Source organism: Homarus americanus, unplaced genomic scaffold, assembly GCF_018991925.1.
Source record: "Homarus americanus isolate GMGI-L3 unplaced genomic scaffold, GMGI_Hamer_2.0 scaffold23598, whole genome shotgun sequence".
In the NCBI taxonomy this organism is placed as follows: domain Eukaryota; kingdom Metazoa; phylum Arthropoda; class Malacostraca; order Decapoda; family Nephropidae; genus Homarus; species Homarus americanus.
This window is the reverse complement of record NW_024731054.1, coordinates 655,815-676,201: the sequence shown is the minus strand read 5'-3', so window position 1 is coordinate 676,201 and position 20,387 is coordinate 655,815. Positions and strand designations below refer to the sequence as shown.

The 20,387-nt window shown below is 43.1% G+C and overlaps 2 protein-coding genes and 1 long non-coding RNA gene across 3 annotated transcripts in view; 1 reads left to right on the top strand and 2 right to left on the bottom strand.

The window, feature by feature from the left end:
* Nucleotides 1-807: 807 nt before the first annotated feature.
* LOC121867443 lies at nt 808-2,202 on the bottom strand. The gene is made up of 2 exons (XR_006089153.1): nt 1,741-2,202; nt 808-1,215 (listed from the first exon to the last, which is right to left on the bottom strand). It is a non-coding gene; the product is annotated as an uncharacterized LOC121867443 (long non-coding RNA).
* Nucleotides 2,203-5,311: 3,109 nt separating this feature from the next.
* On the bottom strand, nt 5,312-8,161 carry LOC121867442 (putative uncharacterized protein DDB_G0283431). The gene is made up of 2 exons (XM_042367354.1): nt 7,833-8,161; nt 5,312-7,337 (listed from the first exon to the last, which is right to left on the bottom strand). Exons 1-2 carry the CDS (start codon nt 7,927-7,929, stop codon nt 6,979-6,981), a joined length of 456 nt encoding a protein of 151 aa, XP_042223288.1. The 5' UTR covers nt 7,930-8,161; the 3' UTR covers nt 5,312-6,978.
* A 7,701-nt stretch (nt 8,162-15,862) lies between these two features.
* Nucleotides 15,863-20,387, top strand: part of LOC121867460 (MAM and LDL-receptor class A domain-containing protein 1-like) — a 55,313-nt gene continuing 50,788 nt past the window's right edge. The window contains exon 1 of the mRNA XM_042367371.1: nt 15,863-16,501. Coding sequence (XP_042223305.1) covers nt 16,415-16,501 — 87 coding nt within the window. The 5' untranslated portion in view covers nt 15,863-16,414. The remainder of the gene's footprint in view (nt 16,502-20,387) is intronic.

Here is a 20,387-nt window from a genome sequence, read left to right as displayed (position 1 = left end):
TAATATTGTCTACCATGTTGTGTGGAAGAGTTAAGGTTCAAGACACCTTTGTATCACAGAAAACGAGACCGTCAGTGTGTGTGTGTGTGTGTGTGTGTGTGTGTGTGTGTGTGTGTGTGTGTGTGTGTGTGTGTGTGTTGTACCTGAACGTCCATCACTTTAAAAATACAGCATAAATAAAACCATTCTGAGTTCTAATATAACCTAACCTAACCTAACCTAACCTAACCTAACCTAACCTAACCTAACCTAACCTGAAGATTTACAATTTGAAAAACTACCTGAGTATTGAGCAAGCATTTTAACTAACTCAAAATACCTCCTCCTTACTCCCAACCCACAGCAGGATGGCAACTAACATACAGTACATCTACAAGAATAAATATGTCGCTTACAATTCCTTACATACGGTGAATAATATTACACAATTATGTTTTCCCCACTTAATAAAATAACTAACCTAACCTAACCATTACACATATATTTCATCTTTGTATTTGGTGATAAGAAAGGCTAGTCTTCTGTTTAACATATAGACAACTTACTTTTAATTAGTATATTGTTTGTATACTCCTTCATGGCAAGTTGTATACATACTTTGTCTATATTTATACACGTTGAGTTGTATACCAAGATTGTCTATATACATACTCCATCTATTTAACTTGTATAGCGATTTTTGTTAATATCTATTTATCTATCTATCAATAAGAAGACGACGGAATGACCAACTAACATTCGGCATCATCACTACGGTTGAAATTTGCATACAGGTAAATTATCACTCACAGGTAAAGAAGAAAATGGTTCATATAAGCCTTACCATTTATTATTAACCTATGATCACAGTTAGTTTTGTTACTGTACGTCATTATTAAATCTAAGAATAAATACAAAACAACACAAGAATATTTTTGTTTTGCTTTTGACATATAATTCTATTTTTCATTTGTTCTTCTTCCCGTTTAACAGGTAATAGTTGCCATTAACGGTTAACATACACGTAGGAGAGGAGACTGTTGGTTAGCAGTAGGTGGTGGTGCTTGTGATCGCTCTTCTTCTGTTTCTTGGTCTTGTTGTTTGACGAGGGAGTAGTGACTTTGACCTTGTCTGACCTGTCACTGTAACCAAGACTGCTAATGTCACTGTTGCTGCGGCTGCTGTCACTGCTGTTACTATGGACACTACTGGACCATAGCCTCACCTTCAGCGGGTCTGTGCATGTAAAATTAGTTGCAGTATTTCCCATAACCCCCGCACACACACACACACACACACACACACACACACACACACACACACACACACACACACACACACACACACACACACACACACACTACAAAAAATTCAGCCCATAAGAGCCCGCACCGATAGATATAAGAACAGCACCATCCCATCTATTTTTAAAATAATAAACAACTCCTGATTTATGTACTGTACAGCCCTGTAAATGTATTCAATGCATATTATATCATTATGTCTAAATCAAATGTAAGTCTGTATATTTTCAGCCACCGGCTGCAACTCTATTAATAAACCGTTTATTATTATTATTATTATTATTATTATTATTATTATTATTATTACTACACACACACACCTTAACCTCAGCGTAATAAGATATAATGAAGAAAAACAAATTAAACAACAACTAATATTACATAATTTACTGATACCAACATGAGGTGATATTCCAACTGCCTAACTTCATGTGCCAAAGGAGGACTCAACACCGACCTGTATGGTGATGGTGCAGGAGGTCCAGCAGGTCTCGTCCCTTCACCATCCTGACGGTGGGTCCTCACACAGGGTCTTCACCAACTGTAACTCTGTCTCTTAGTTCAAGGTGGATTGTTTAGAGAGATGGCTGGCTTCAATGACAACTGATGTTACTCACGTTTTGATGGTAATTTAGTGTCTGACTTTAACGTTATGACGTTATTGACTGCCCCTCAACAGCTAGGGACATTAAGCAGAAATACGATGTTAATGTTGTCAGGTGACTTGAGTCGTTACGGTATATTTCAACTTTTTCCTCTGAGTAACTGGTCAGGTATGAAACTCAGGTGAGATCAACACCTTTATATACCCTGGGACAGTGTTGTGGTATGTGAGAGATGTTTAGTGGGCGGAGCCGGAACTGATATAAATCAGTGGTGAGTTGAGTGATAACATCTACTGCGACACTGATGCTCACTGGCTGATGGGTCCTTATGGAGACCTCACCTCGCTATTTCCTGTAACCTTATCACTGTGTGTGTATGTGTGTGTGTGTGTGTGTGTGTGAAGATATCAATACTGAAACTTAAAACGTACAAGCTATATACAAACCAGGGTTCACATTCTAAAAAAGACATACTGTAATGTTTCACTGTACATGTAAACATTTATCTTAAGTTACGACTTTTAAACTGAAGCATAAAAAGACAACTTAAGCTTTCAGTAACGAGCAGCCAGGGAGGGGGTGAGGAGGACAACCTATGTTAAGTCTCAGACTCTAGGCATCTGACTTTCCTTCTGTGGCCACAAGATCGCCATCCATATAGACGTCTTCAGCAGGACCAAGGCCATAGCACAGTACCCGGTATGGCTCACACTGGTGATAAGCCTAATCAATTCCTTCCATACGACGAAGTGATAAGGTTCTGAGGTACTGGCATGAATGGATGGTATCTACAGCAACACAAGGACACGAGGTAGTTCTCAGTAAGTAGTCAAGTTTTCTTTCACAAGAACTAAATCTATTTTGTTCTTTATATTTAGAGAAACTTGTCTGCAGCGTCAGATAGCAGGAAGTGTTTCGTAGAAGTCAACTGTACAGACCCTGACAACCTCCCACTAACGGACTATCGACCGTGCAGGAGAAGCATACCGATGAAATATAGGAATTATTAAATGAATTTCCGATTAATTTATTGTTTACACACAACTAAGTTTTTAATACTTTTAATTTTTGTATTTGTTTGAAAAATCAATGCCATACACAAGCTTCACTATTATGTAAAAAATGTATGTGTTGAGGCTGACACTCCGCTGACAGAGAGACAACAATACTCCTAGACACAGATCCGTACCGCCCCCACAATATGATCTACAACATAGTGTTCTGTCTTCCAGTAACAAGTGCATCTTTCTCTACATGTATTAGTCGTAGATGTTTCGTCATTACAAACAATAAAATTTAAGTCTGGAAGGATACTCGTATAATTAAAAGCGTTGGTGTAGATAAGACCTTTTCCTGGTATATAAAAAAACGTACAAAGTTAAACCATTTTTACCTTTAGAAAAATATCCAAAATCAGGTCTGAAAACTAATAAAAATAAACTGTGTAGCCATGGTTATATTTTCACAGAGATAAACGATGGATAAATAGCAAATATCGAGACTTTCTATACCGTAGTTCTTTCTTTCTTTCTTTCTTCCTCCTCTGTACCACTTTACATATATGTCTCTCTCCCCATCTAATTCCCTTCTCCATTCTCTCTAGCTCGTATCTCTGTATATCTCTCCCTTCTCTCTACCCCTGTCTTTGTGTATCTTTCTTTCTCTCTCCCAATAACACAACATCCACCCCAAACCCAACACTCAGAGAACACACCTAACCTAACCCTCAATGAACACACCTAACCTAACCTAACCCTCAAAGAACACACCTAACCTAACCTAACCCTCAAAGAACACACCTAACCTAACCTAACCCTCAAAGAACACACCTAACCTAACCTAACCCTCAAAGAACACACCTAACCAAACCCTTAAAGAACACACCAAACCAAACCAAACCTAATCTAACCTAACCAAACCTAACCTAACCTAACCTAACCTAACCTAACCTAACCTAACCTAACCTAACCACTTCACAACATACTTTCATCTCCTTATCAACGCGGCCGCGGCTACTACTCTTTCTCACAAAACTTACACGACTCTTAGAACTGATTAAACCTCACAAGATAAACTAACCTTCCACAGTTATTTGATGGGTTTAGACTCTGTTTTAGTGATGGTGTTTTAGTGATGGTGTTTTAGTGATGGTGTTTTAGTGATGGTGTTTTAGTGATGGTGTTTTAATGATCGTGTTTTAGTGATGGTGTTTTAGTGATCGTGTTTTAGTGATGGTGTTTTAGTGATGTGTAGTGGGTGGGTGTAGAGGGATGGTGTAGAGGGTGGAGTGTGGAGGTGCGTGTGGGGGGGTGAGATGGGTGTAGAGGGTGGGTGTAGAGGGGTGGGTGTAGAGGGGTGGGTGTGGGGTGGGTGTAGAGGGTGGGTGGAGGGGTGGGTGTAGAGGTGGGTGCAGAGGGGTGGGTGTAGGGGTGGGTGTGGACGGGTGGGTGTAGAGGGGTGGGTGTAGAGGGGTGGGTGTAGAGGTGTGGGTGTAGGATGTAATGTCACTTCATCTGAATATGTGGAACTTCACTTCAAGAGGATTAGTTTCTGAAGGTGAGGACGATGTAGAGAGGTGTGTGTGTGTATAATAATCATAATAATAATAATAATAATTGACGGTTTATTGAAAAAGTTCTGCAGTCCGAAGGCTGAAAATATACATTGGATATAAATGACTTATTACATACATTGGTGGTTTAACAAAAGCCTTCATTAGAGAAAGGTAAAGGAACATACAGTGAACATACAGATTATTGTAGGTGTTGAACAGCAAACACGTAGTGTAGTAACTCCCTCCCAGATGGTATTAGGAGGGACCTCACGTGGTGAAGTAGTTCCCTCACAGATGGTGTTATGAGGGACCTGACGTGGTGTAGTAATTCCCTCACAGATGGTGTTATGAGGGACCACGTGGTGTAGTAATTCCCTCACAGATGGTGTTATGAGGGACCTCACGTGGTAGTAATTCCTCACAGATGGTGTATGAGGGCCTCACGTGGTGTAGTAATTCCTCACAGATGGTGTTATGAGGGGCCTCACGTGGTGTAGTAATTCCCTCACAGATGGTGTTATGAGGGCCTGTGGTGTAGTAACTCCCCACAGATGGTGTTATGAGGCCGTTATCACTGGGTACCTGGGACCTCACTGTGTGAAGGTTAACTTGGGTACGACTGTTACTGTTGAGTTGTTCTCACTGACTTAAGCACTGTTCACCACTGTTCACCTCTGTTTAACACTGGTTCCATTCCTTTCCTAAATGAAATTGTAACTTCTGGCGAGAACTTGTTGATATTCCGGTGGGGAGGAGGGTTCAGGGGAGGGAGTTGGTATGGGCCAACTTAGTTGACCTGGCTGCTCCGAGAGGAGCGCCAGGTACGTCTTGACCCTTCGGTGGTCAAGGATGTAGTGTGTGTGTGTGTGTGTGTGTGTGTGTGTGTGTGTGTGTGTGTGTGTGTGTGTGTGTTTTATCAAAGGTCTTACGACAAAATTTATGTATCTTATAAAATAAAACATATCAATAATATAATAATAATTATCAACAGTTTCCCAGAAAATTTTAATCACATAATACTTGTGTGTCAGTTTGTTGTGTCCCATATGTACATACTGGACAGTCTTATATTTTGGTACTGTACTGTATATTAAAAAGCGTATCTCTCAACTTGTGTCCTGGGTTTGAGTCCTGCCTCGTTACAGATAGAAGAGTGTTATCCAGTGTGACCCTCTCTACCAAGCATCACAAATTTCCTCAGAGTACTCCAGTTTCCTGCTGCACTAACACTGGACAACAAAGTTCATAACAAAGTAACAAAGAACAGGCCAACCACCCCTTCCGAACGGGTATTCGGCTGATAAGTGATGAACCGATAAATAAACGATACCAAAAAGATACAGAGACCTGGAACACCTTCCACAGTCTCCCCTTAACTCCACCCTCATTTTCTTTCTTGTTAAGTCTCCAGGTGTAACTCGGACCGTAGACTTAATAGCCACAGGTCAGCTCAGTCAAGCAGTCGGTCATTTCTCTGTTACGCACTGGTGGCAGGTACTGGATATGAACGGGCTCTGAAATGTACCAGGAAGACGCGACAGTGTTGATCAAGTCTTTCGTTAAACCAGCTCACACTCGGTGCCGTCCCCACACTCCTGGGTCGTGTTGTTGAGTTAATAAGATACAACGTGGTACTATTCTCTTACAGCATTACCCTCTCATACAGGTAAATGCTCAGTCTCAAACTAGTGGATGGCCGCCCCATTAGAGGTCACAGTTTCAAGTTAAAGAAGCTATCAGTACAGCAAATGCCAGCACCAACTTCTTTAGAGTAAGAGTTGTGACCTCACAACCTGCCAGTGTTGTGACAACACTGGCAGGTTGTGAGTTCCTTTAAGACCACACTTGACCAACACTGACACATGTCCAGGTACACTCAAGATTCTCTACGTGTCCAGTACTTGTCAACAGTGTGTAACAACAGTAAGCTAACACGTGGCACGGAGGATAAAATAAAGAAAATCAAACAACGCGGATTACTGCAATACAATTATGTATCAGTGGTTATAATCTTTGGCTACAGTCCACAAGTTTGTACTACAATAACAGTGTATATCAAGTGTGAAAATGTTCCAAGATAATGAAGAGCAAAAATTACTTAGTATTATGTCTTAATAAATTAAGTAGTATTATATAACAAAGAGCTACAGCATAATGATCTATCAACACACACACACACACACACACACACACACACACACACACACACACACACACACACACACACACACACACACACACAGACACCACTCACCGCCGTATACTTATGTGTTCCTGTTAACATAAGTACTGCTGGGGCGGGACACTTCACTCTAGGGGGTCATTAACGTATTCCCTAAACCAACACATCTCTATAATTGATTGACATCCCTGATTGGTTAACACTTCTATGATTGATTAACATCCGTGTGATACGTTAACATCCCTGGTTGGTTAACATCCGAGTGATAAGTTAACATCCCTGGTTGGTTAACATCCGTGTGATAAGTTAACATCCGTGGTTGGTTAACACCTCCATGATTGGTTGACTCTTCTATCACTGGTTAACAGACAGGTAGGAGAGTAAGGTGGAGGTGAAGAGCAGGTCCTCCTTCTTGTCACCCTTCTCGTGCTGTTTCTTCTTGGTGGACGAGCGGCTGTTTTCATTAAAATTGTGGCCGCTGTTGTTGTTACTGTTACTGGTGTTATTGTTGCTGTTACTGTCACTCTTGTTACTGTTAATGCTGCTCTTGTTACTGTTACTGGTGTTATTGTTGCTGTTACTGTCACTCTTGTTACTGTTAATGCTGCTCTTGTTACTGTTACTGCTGCTCTTGCTACTGTTACTGGTATTGTTACGTCTGCCACTGCTGTAGGTGATATCAGTCGCTGACAGAAGGCTGACGGTGGCGGGGTCTGTGGAGGCAATAGCAGTTATAGTCCGTATTTCCTGTCTGTACTCTTCACAAACTGTCAAATTTCAGATCCAGGTGAAGGAAACCCATACAAATAAAATATTACCTATTCGTTTATACAGGAAGAATAATGACTACAGTGTCCTTATATATTATGAAGAATAAAGAAATATGGCCCTCCTCTGTGTGTGTGTGTGTGTGTGTGTGTGTGTGTGTGTGTGTGTGTGTGTGTTATATGGATGAATGTGTTACTTGAATGTATCTAACTTATGTACATGTATGATTTATATTTCTCTATGTGTCACACTAAGATACTTATGTTTTTATATGTGGAATTATCTTTTTGCTTATAATGCATATTAATTCGTGTGGTCTTTCTCAGCGTATTTTATCGTCCTAGGCGGATGTTTAACAGTGTAACTGACACACACACACAGACAAATGTAAACATTCCCCCTAAAGCCAAAACCTTCTCTATATGAGGACCAACACTCACCAATATCGTTGTCAGACTGATCCAGGTGGTCCAGGTGGTCTTGTGGCTTCATCCTCATGACAGGGGCGTGATCAACACAACCACCTTCCTCAACCATTACGTCTTCCTCTGCCTCTGTAACCTCCTCTCCCCCTGGTGGCTGGTGATGCTGTTGACACACACACCTCAGAATACTAGTTGGTCTTGGTGACACTTGATGTTCTTTACGTCTTGTTATGGTTGTAGAAGTTCTATTACTCACGGTCCAGCTCCAAAAACTAAGACAGATTTCGCCTTCTTTCCCCGTGATGGTACAGGTGTGACGCCCAGGTGAACACGCACACCTTTTATATTCCCGCCGCTAAATAGTAATCCTGGAGAAGGCGCAGTAGTCCATGCGCAGTGTACGATGACGAGAGCTGTTAAACCTGAGGAGAGGGGGTGGAGAGTGGGGGGCTGGGAGGGGGGGTGGGGGTGGGGGAGGTACTGATAGCCTCTTAGGTGATACAGGTGTAGGTGGTTGGCTGCCCCCTCACGGTCACCCAGCCTTTCTATTTCTAATCTAGTATCATCGTTTGTGTGTGTGTGTCTAGCCATGTTTTTCTACGTCTAGGTAGGTGTGTCTAGCCATGTTTCTCGTGGCTTATACAAGTGTCTGGCTATGATTGCCGTAAGTGTCTAGGAAGAAGCGTGCCTGCCTGAGTGTACAGTAAGTATGCATGTGTTTGAATGTATGCCTTTGTGTGTCCGCTTACGTGTGTGTATTTCCGTGTACGTGTTTCATAATTTGTGTATCCGAGTATAAGTGTTTGTCTACGCGTTAGTCCATGTTTGTTAACTCTAATGGTATTAAGACATGTATCAAGCTCTCAAAGCCAAGAAAGTTTTAACTTAGTTGCATATCATTCTCAAGCTGAATTTAATTACACCAAAATAAAACAAATTACTTACGCCAGTTTTTTTTTCTCCCTCAACGCCCACGCCCCTTAAGGTGTTCCCGACCAGACACAAGAAAATCTTTAAACTCCCATCTTTTTTTTATGTTCTTGTGAGGTTCAAATTAAGGGTTACTATTTACACTTAAGATAATTATACACTATGTCAAAGTTTTATCTTACGAGACAGCCAGGCCACACTGAGGGTCGAGAATACCTGAACACACACACACACAGTCACCTCGAGGAGAACTTAGACCCACAACCTGAAGGTGAATCACTCACTCACTCAATAACAACTCCATAACTCTCGCCAAACACTCCCTGCCTTCAGCTGGGGGTCACTACTGCTGCAGCTCGTGGTGGCGGGAGATCAGCAGTTACTTAAACAGGTAAGGTCGACGATTTTCACACACCAAAGAGCGATAACGTCAGCGTGTTTAGATACAAGATAATGCTTGTACTGCACCAGGCGCTAATAAGGAGCCTGTGTCAGTACATACACCTTGGGACCACTGGAACCCTTACTACTCCACAGTACGAGTGTGACGTAGAGTTCCTCAGTGACAAGGAAAGCTGTGTGTCAGATGGGTGGCATTCTCAGGTAATTTATGACAATATTATTATGTAGATATATACAGTATGTAGTGTTTGAAAGACATTTTAACCTAGTTAGTCTCTAAGCTTATTGCCTATTTATTTTATATATTTAAAATAAGCACCACCCACATGTGTTACGATTTAGAGGACATGTGGGCCAGAGGTGTTAACGACACTGGTAACCTGACATTCCTCGATCTGTATCTCTGGTAGAGGACTCCAGCCAGTTGAGCTGCTGGTGTCAGGCTTTACACCTCGTCTTACACGTCCTCCGCTTCATATATCTGTTATTCCACCTAAAATAAGTGCCACAGGATCTGGAGGTACAAGACACACGTTTGTCACTTATGTTACTAATCTTCCCACGAGTCAGCCATCACCCGCCCCGCACGACACCGCCACGTGATCAGTGCCTGTTTTCTGTCTTGGTGATATTACTTGCACGCGTCTACAGACAGTTTAATCAGCCGGGCATTGATTACACCACGCCTCACTGAGTACTAAGTCCGGGTTACAAATCATATACTGTATACAAACAAGGCCGTGAAGTGAGGGCGTATGGTGAGGGCGTGTGGTGAGGGCGTGTGGTGAGGGCGTGTGGTGAAGGCGTATGGTGAAGGCGTGTGGTGAAGGCGTGGTGTAGTGGGGACAGTAACACCCATTATTACAAGCACAGTAACACCCATTATTACAAGCACAGTAACACCCATTAAAACAGGCACAGTAATACCCATTATCACAAGCACAGTAACACCCATTATCACAAGCATAATAACACCCATTATTACAAGCACAGTAACACCCATTATCACAAGCACAGTATCACCCATTATTACAAGCACAGTAACACCTATTATTACAAGCACAGTAACACCACAAGCATAATATTATTACAAGCACAGTATATCACAAGCACAGTATCACCCATTATCACAAGCACAGTAACACCCATTATCACAAGCACAGTAACACCCATTATAATACCCATTATTACAAGCACATTAGCACAGTAACACCCATTATCACAAGCACAGTAACACCCATTATTACAAGCACAGTATCACCCATTATCACAAGCACAGTAACACCCATTATCACAAGCACAGTATCACCCATTATCACAAGCACAGTAAGGTAGTGAAGATCATAGACCATATCGTTTAGTTTAACTTCCGCCTTCAGGTTATCATCAGAGGCTCCGGCTGGCTGACAGCGTTATCGTCCTGTTAGTAACCGTGACTAGTGACTTGTGGTAGTTCAGGTCCCACCCCGCCTATCACGGACCTACTTCATCTATCTTAACTTTAACCGCCATTACATTATGTCTCAGCCAGCCACTGGGGTATTATGTCTCACCACAGGAGGGTTGTCTCACCGCAAGGGTAATATATCTCACCACAAGAGTAATATATCTTAGCAACTAAAGGAGACATATTATTTCTCTTGCCTCTATATGCCAATAGAGTGTATTACTGAAGCAACTATATAAAAATCTTGCCTTTTTTTAGAGATATTTCCTGAATAAATATTTCCTTCTTGCGAGATAATCTGATAAAAGCCAAAATATACTCAAATTCGCCCTCGTCTCGTTTCGTTTCGGTTCGTTTCGTTTCGTTTTGGTTCGTTTCGTTTCGGTTCGGTTCGTTTCGTTTAGTTTGGGTTAGGTTCGATTCGATTCGGTTCGGTTCGGTTCGTTTCGTTTCGTTTCGTTTCGTTTCGTTTCGTTTCGGTTCGTTTCGTTTCGTTTCGGTTAGCTTAGGTTAGCTTAGGTTAGGTTAGGTTAGGCAAGCGTAAGTTCGGTTTAGGTTAGGTTTACGGTGGTTACTCTCCAGATGAAATTAACTGGAATGTCTAATCTTCAGGTGATTCCTCGAGACGTCATCACTCACAGATAAAGTCTTATAAATAATTTCGAGAACGACGTAAAAATTATAGCAGAGTTACCCAAAGAAAACATATTTTGAGATATTCTTCACAATAGCTCAGGTTCTTCCTCCGTTGTTCATCTGTTTGAGTAAAAAATACGTGTGTAAATTCATCATATTTTAACGGCCTTAACAGGTGCTGACACATGTAAACAAAGTGTATTATATGAATCACTATATTCTTAGCATAATAACGTTTAATTACAGGTGTTACGTCATCATAGTGGTGTTAATAACGGAGTACATAACGTTATATAAACATAGCGGCGTCGGTGTCTTGTCTCTATAGAGGAGCCGACAGGTAGACGCCGTGGTGTAGTACCTGGACACCTGCTGATCACGACGCCTCACTGCTCAGAGGTTCGGAGATTGTTTTTGTAACCCGTAAGTATTGGTGAGATAATCCCCCATGTTGTAGTAGAGTCACAGTGCATTGTTGACGCCATTGGGTTGATGGTTGAGGCCTATCAAGACAGATCTATGTGTCTAGCCGCTGCCACAGAGCCAAGTGTGTGGTGAGGGCGTGTAGTGATGGTGGCTGGTGATGGTGTGTGGTGAGGGCGTGTGGTGAGGACTAGTGGTTAGGGCATGTAGTAAGAGTGTGTGGTGAAAGTACAAACTGTGCCCCTAAACACAGAAAAATGAGTGAGTGTGTGAATGAGTGTGTGTGTGTGAGTGAGTGAGTGACTGAGTGTGAGTGAGTGAGTATGTCCCCCACGTGTTAACAATAATACTACCAGACACATCAACACCAACACGAGGTATACTGGACTTACTGGTAAATCTCCCCTCCTTCCTTCCCTTCCCCCCCACTCGTCAACATAAACTAGGGGAATATTCCCTGGCCTTCCCTGGGCTTTTGGGGGAAAAACTACGCCACCGGAGGGCAAAAGTAGTCGTTTTTACCCTAATTTCGGTGAACCTGCGAAGAAATGACCAAGAAATTCTCAAGGTTTATGATCTATTTCGCATTCATTTTTCACATGAAATAACCAACCTTCAGGTAATGATTATATATTGTGGACTTTCTCTACCTTGTGGACTGAATTAATTGTTTATTTTAATGATCAACAGGTATAATCAACATCAAGTCATACAGCTAAGTTCAGGATATGTTTAGATGTAATTAATAATTCTCAAACACAATAATCTCCCCGTCGTGTGGTAGTTCCGTAAGGCAGATAGTTTATAGAACAAAAACCACTCGACAATGACCCGTTTTGAAAGCCAACACACCCAACTAGGATATAACCCCCCTAGTCGTCTCCCACCCTCGAACCCACGTCTCCAACATTACGTCTTCAAGGTGTTACTTACTGCTCCACCATTGGCGGTAGTTAGTGTACATATATTATAATTGAGGGGTTTTACTGGGAAGAGAAATGTGGGTGTAGTTACCTGAGTCCCTGTGGCAAGGTAAACAAATACAGGTTTTCTCCCTCTCTCTCACTTTCTCAACTCAAATTTCTTCCTTTTATTCATATTTTACCTCATTCTACATTCCTGATTTCTCCTTCTGTTTCTTCCTGTCATCTCTTCCATCATTTCCTTTTCCCTTTCTCGCTGTGTTTCCTTCCTCTTTTCCCCTCCTCCTTCTCTCCTTTCCTCCTTCTCCCCCCTCTCCTCCTTATTTCCCCTTTTCCTTATCTTCCCTTCCTACTTCTCCTCTTTCTCTCCCTTTCTCCTCTCCCTCTCTTCACCGTCTATCAAGCTCAATCGTTGTTCTATATTATGTAGTGGTTCCTGGTAGACGTCACACAGCACGTTACGGTCGACTCCTCTCATACATTGGTTACAACTGTACGTAACACACACACACACACACACACACACACACACACACACACACACACACACACACACACACACACACACACACACACACACACACACACACACACACACACACACACACACACACCACACTTGAGCTACTAACCCACGAGATGCTGGTTCAACCCTAGGCCAGTGGTGCGGTATACTAAGGGGTGGTGGACGCTGAACTGGTTACTGACTTACAGATAAGGTGTATAATGTGTTAGGCTATTACTGATAAAGACTCATAGATATTATACTCATTTATTATAAGTCTGTATGATTATGTACTTAAATAGATGGTATCCTATATATTATTAATAGATCATTTACGATAATTAATTCTTTAGAGGTTATTATTAACTAAGAAATGCATCACGCTCCAAGCTGTTATTATTCTCTATGTTATAATAAAGACTGGGATGATAAAGGATACTTCTTCTCACAAATCAAAATGAAAACTCACGTCGGTAAACAGTCGTCAATCTTCCCAACAAAAAACCTTTACCTATTAGTTATATTGTGTTGATAAAATGTGTTCCCTTCTGCCTAATTCTTCAACTTTCTTTACTTTTTATTCACTACGACATAATATACGACATATCGAGAACCACAGGTAACCTTCCCACACATTACCCTACTTTTTGTCTTACACGGTAGACTTAAGCATAACGGATGGTGGTGTAGATACTTACCTGTTTCTGGGATCATTTTACACATGCATGGTCCGGTCCCCTTCTGTACAGCGGTGATTATCCCCCCCACCAGTTTCAGACCATCGGAGACCAAGTGTGACCAGAGACCAGCTTCATCCCCCTGGGTCGAGCACCTCAAGATATACTTAGGATTACGGCTCATACGCCAGTTATTAGATGCACCAGCGCTGTACACCTGTGATGGTCAGGCTGTCTCCACCACCTTCATTTCCTAAGCTCTAGATCCTCTATCACCTCACCTGCACCTGCACCCTCCTCACACTCCCACACCATCACAATCACCCACCTGCACCACCTCCCCACACTCCCACACCATCACAATCACCCACCTGCACCACCTCCCTCACACCCCACACCATCACAATCACCCACCTGCACCACCTTCCCCACACTCCCACCACAATCACCCACCTGCACCACCTCCCCACACTCCCACACCATCCAATCACCCACCTGCACCACCTCCTCACCACCCTGCACCACCCACACCACCATCACAATCACCCACCTGCACCACCTCCTCACACTCCCCACACCATCACAATCACCCACCTGCACCACCTTCCTCACACTCCCACACCATCACAATCACCACCTGCACCACCTCCCCCACACTCCCACACCATCACAATCACCCACCTGCACCACCTCCTCACACTCCCACACCATCACAATCACCACCTGCACCCACCTCCCCACACTCCCACACCATCACACCACCCACCCACCTCCCCACACCCCACACCACCACACACCCACCTGCCACACACCATCACAATCACCCACCTGCACCACCTCCCACACTCCCACACCATCACACCACCCACCTGCACCACCTCCCCACACTCCCACACCATCACAATCACCCACCTGCACCACCTCCCTCACACTCCCACACCATCACAATCACCCAATCACCCACCTGCACCACCTCCCTCACACTCCCACACCATCGCAATCACCCACCTGCACCACCTTCCTCACACTCCCACACCATCACAATCACCCACCTGCACCACCTTCCTCACACCCCACACCATCAATCACCCACCTGCACCACCCACACACACCATCACAATCACCCACCTGCACCACCTTCCTCACACTCCCACACCATCACAATCACCCACCTGCACCACCTCCTCACACTCCCACACCATCACACCACCCACCTGCACCACCTCCCCACACTCCCACACCATCACAATCACCCACCTGCACCACCTTCCCCACACTCCACACCATCACAATCACCCACCTGCACCACCTCCCCCACACTCCCACACCATCACAATCACCCACCTGCACCACCTCCCTCACACTCCCACACCATCATGGCACCATCCACCTACTGTACATTTCTTCCTCTCCTTCACACTTCAACACACCCCACACACTCTCCAACACTATCACATCTACACCCCCTCTCTCCAACACCCTCACCCTCTACCTACACCCCCTTCCTCTCTCCAACACCCTCACCCTACTCACACCCCTTCCTCTCCAACACCCTCACCCCCCTACACCCCTTCCTCTCTCCAACACCCTCACCCTCTACCTACACCCCTTCCTCTCTCCAACACTCTCACCATCTACTCATCCACCTCCACCACACACACACACACACACACACACACCTCCTTACTCCTCGATATCTGTCACCATTAGCCATTTTCCACCCCATCACCACCCACTTATCAACGTCCTAAACCAACCACACCCTTACCTACTCTTCTAACAACCCCACCCACACCACCAACGCCCCCACCCATCAACGCACGCCAACGACCCACCAACCGGCCCCCCCCCACCCACACAACCGGGGGCACCCGGCCCCCACCTACCAACGCCCCCAACACCCCCCGCCACCCACCACCACCTACCAACGCCCCCAACACCCCCCGCCACCCACCACCACACAGATAACCCTCAGATCTTCTCACCCCAACTCCTGCAAGCGACACCTGGTAGTGAGGGTCGACAACTTAACTCCTCTAGCGGACCTTATCGAGAGTGAGTGACATAACGCGACACACGGCTTGAGCACCCAGTCAGCTCCCTGGAGGCGAGGAGAGCACACCAGCGCCCACGATCTCAAACGTCTATTGACACACCCACACAGACTCCCTCACTCGCTGACGGTACTACTAAGGCCTCGCGCGCTCCAGTAAGGATGAAGTCCAGATCTCTTGGCCATTTAGCGTCTGTCTCTCGCTAACACCACTGACTGAAGAAGACCTCCCCTTGGCTAAAAGATATTCCTGTTGGTAACTTAAAAAGACATTTCCTCCACAGGTTTAAAAGACGTTTATGCCAGTAACTTAAAAGAATTTTGCCAGGGATTTATAAAGACTTCTGCCAGTGACTTAAGGGACATTTCAACTGCCGACTTATTGAGGGATTTCAACTGGATACAGAAACTAATCCTCGACCGGTATTGTAAAAGAGATTTCTCCAAATGACTTATGGAGATTTCTGAGGGTGACTTTACGAAATTTTTGCTGGTGACTAGGAAACTTCCGCTCGAGACTCACCAAAACATCGACTGGTGACTCGAGGAAACTTACGCCGGTGACTAAAGTGATATAACCTCTTACTTGGTGAAGGAAAACATGAGACAAGTACACAGTGTGGCCGCCCTGGTCATCATCCTCAGCTGGTGTGGCCGGACCCTCGCTCTACCTGATAAGTTATCTCAGGTGAGTACAATGTTACGTTACGTCTCTATATGTTGGTTTGTCTTACAGGTTTGTTACACATTATTGAAAAAGTAATAAAAAAAATTGTATCTATCTGCTACTTGTGTTTCAGTTATTTTTATCAATGATTATTATTTACATTATCATAACCAACGGTATCTTTGTTAAGGCTTTAAAATAATAATAATAATTACCGGCATTATTATTATTATTATTATTATTATTATTATTATTATTATTATTATTATTATTATTATTACTATTATTATTATTATTCCAAACTGCCAAATAGCCACTCGACCCACTAACCAAGCTTGACCTCGTCTGGTGTGCAGTTGTGGTAGTTTATCACCGTAAAGGTTTTATAAGAAATATACCGTAATAATCGATCATAATAAATCCCAATTACTAAAGATAGCAAAGAAAATACTGCTCTGTGTGTGTGTGTGTGTGTGTGTGTGTGTTTTCATATAAGTAAGCAAGGAGGTAACCGTATATGTGTATGTACGTACTGAAAGAGAGAGAGAAACACAAGAAAACAGAGAGAGAGAGAGAGAGAGAGAGAGAGAGAGAGAGAGAGAGAGAGAGAGAGAGAGCTCCCATCTATCTCCATGAACAAGACAACTTCAGATCCGACAAGTTAATATATGGTGTAAATCGATACTTCGCACAGCCACCACAAGATGATACCTACCACCACACACACACACACACACTTCAGAGCGTATAATTATAACCAGATACTCTTACGGCGTCACTAACGGTACCATAAATTGAAGCCATTAAGCATTTTGGTGAGTGAGTGAGTGAGTGAGCGAGTGACTGAGTGAGTGACTGACTGACTGAGTGATTGACTGAGTTTATATTCAATAATTGGCCAATCAACCAATCCCTACATACCTGTGACTTCCTGACCAATTACAACAATTCACACAAGTTGATTGGTCGAGATGAGACACTACAAGGTGTACCAATAGGCGACGGGGACTATAGGGTAGTGAGGTGTTCCAACATGGCGGCCGGTAGAGAGACATAAATCAATATAAATACACGAACGAATAAGTATCCCTGAGGACAGACAGACGTACAGGCCACTTTCTCTTGTTTGTGGTTTGAGGGGAATAATAAACAGCCCCTGAGTAACTTATTATTGTTGGTTTATATAGAGATTAGTCACTATGTTTGTAATGGAAGTTAATGTTTTGTTTTAGACTTTACTGTTAATGTCAGTTGCCGATATCACCACTAGACTGTATTGCTGTATTGTTCCACTGTAGTTTAAACGTGTGAGGTTGTAGCTACTGTACCCGATTATGTATTACAGGGTATATCTCTGTAGGTACCAATGTCTTCTACAGCCGCGGGTTGTAATGGGTGACTTACGCCAGCGTTAACCTGCACAAGCACAAATCTATTGCTGTCTCGGTCACTGGAGGTTAAAAGTGGGTACATGTGACTCTCTCTCTCAGTACAGTCGGAGTCACACCCACACACCGCCGTCCTTCATCGCTATGCTTCTCCGTCAGCTCACCCACCCACTGTCAGGAGTCAGCCAAGCAGTGTATTTTGTATTCCTCTTGTTCTTAGCCCCCCTCACCCACCCTCATCCAACCGTCATCCTCATCCCCCCTTATCCCATCCTCTTTCACCCTCAACTCTCATTTCCGCATCCCCCACCTCACCCGTATCCTCTTGACTCCTACCCCCCCTATACATAAGAACATAAGAAAGGGATACTGCAGGGAGGCCGACTGGCCCATACACCCTGACCCCACCCCTATCTCCCATCCTCCCCTTACTCCCCATCCCACCTAACCCTCAACGCCCCTTATCCTAATCCCTTAACTCGCATTTAACGGGTTATACTGATGACACCAACACAGCCCCCCAGACACCAACACTCTAGATGGCACCAACACAGCCCCCAGATGACACCAACACCCCCCAGATGACACCAACACCCCCAGATGACACCAACACAGCCCCCAGAGATGACACCAACACAGCCCCCAGATGACACCAACACAGCCCCTCCCTCCACCACAGTAATTACACAGGAGCCACCAAGGTCGTCTGGCTCCAGTGGATAACATCAGTGACTTTCCCTGACTGATATAACAATCAACCCTTTCATCTATATATTAACATGATAGGTACAGTAACAACAGGCATGATACAGTAATTACCATCCTCTATGTCTATATCAACATGAAAAGACAAAAGCTACCGGCATGATAATTACTCCTGTCTATTTCTATATTAACATGAAAAGGACAAGAGGTAGACATGATATTTATTTCTCTTCATGTCTCCTTATATAAAAGAATAGGAACAATAGACATGATAAATGAAAGAATAGGTACAACAGGTCAATAATCTATACCACAGAGCACTCAGGTGTAGGGGGACTGTAGTGTATGCTCTAGGGCCAGGTGTCTGCTGAAGCGTGTGAGTGTGTGTGTGTGTGCGTGTCCAAGAGGTTTAAGGTCATAAGGGTTGTGTGTACAGTACGAATCAATAACTTGTATAGAATGATGTTATTATTATTGACGTCATAAGTTGGATTAGGTGGTAATAATAAAATATTACTATTAATCAAAAAATAATAATAACACTAATGACAATAGTAATGATAATAATAATAATAATAATAATAATAATAATAATAATAATAATAACTCATAACAACCACAACAGCAACATTTCAGAACACATACATAATAATAATAATAACTCTATAAACAAAAACAACAACAATATCTAAAGTACAAAAATAAATTCAAGCTAAACATTCCCAAACTCATCAATAAACCCAGAAAGAAAAATAATTCTCACGCCCACATTAATAAATACTCACGTAATTCACAATTTATTTCCCCGAACGGTAAAAAAAAACCCAAAAACATTCACATGAAGTCACTGTATAGAAACACCATTATCAAAGTCTATTTCACAACAATTTATTTCCCAGAAGGATAATAAAGAGAAGGCAAAAACACTACATCGTCACTCAGTACAGATGCCAATAGTAATCAATCAAATCCTGTTTCATGGTATTTTATTGTCCCGAATTGGAAATAAAGACGGAAATCAGGTCATCATCATCAGTGTGTAGAGTCGCCATCGGTAATTAATCAAGGTGTACTGTACTGACGGGGGATGGAGTACAGTACGGCGCGAGGGGGAGGGAGGGAGGGGAAGAGGGAGGGGTGATGAGGGGAGGGGGGAAGAGGGAAGAGGGTGAAGAGGAGGGGCAAGGGAAGAGGGGGGGGGGGTTGGTGAACGCATGACTGCCTGTGTGAGATGTGGGTTTACGGGGCTATCTATACTATATGATCACCATTATTGTGTCTGATGGTGAGAACAGTTAGTTTAAATTGTGCTCTCCCACACACGACCATGCATCAATACCACGTGTCAGAGAAATACACATATGAATGTTTCTCTTTTAGTTTCTGCGTAAATATCTAGAGTTCGTGTATCTGTTATTTTATTCCTACGGTTCACTTCGTTATATTAAGCATGACAAACATAACACAAGCGTCGAGATGGTAATACTGGAGGGGTATCTTATGTGTTCTAACGTGGGTTGATCGTCCTCCATCACCCCTTCACTCACTCATACAGACCACGTCAATACCATACAGCACAGTACCTTAACACCAGTACCAGTCACTCCATCAACTCTACCTAACTCAGCTGTAGACATTCATTCTCTCCAAACTCCAAAACTCATAATCGTTTTAATATTGACCAAAAAATCTTCTAGGAGTTATAAAAATCATACAAGAAACATATTAACATAAATCCCTCATAAATACTTCATACGAGAAAATACCAAGAAATACAATATACTGATTTTAGGTGATATTGCATCGTATTACGT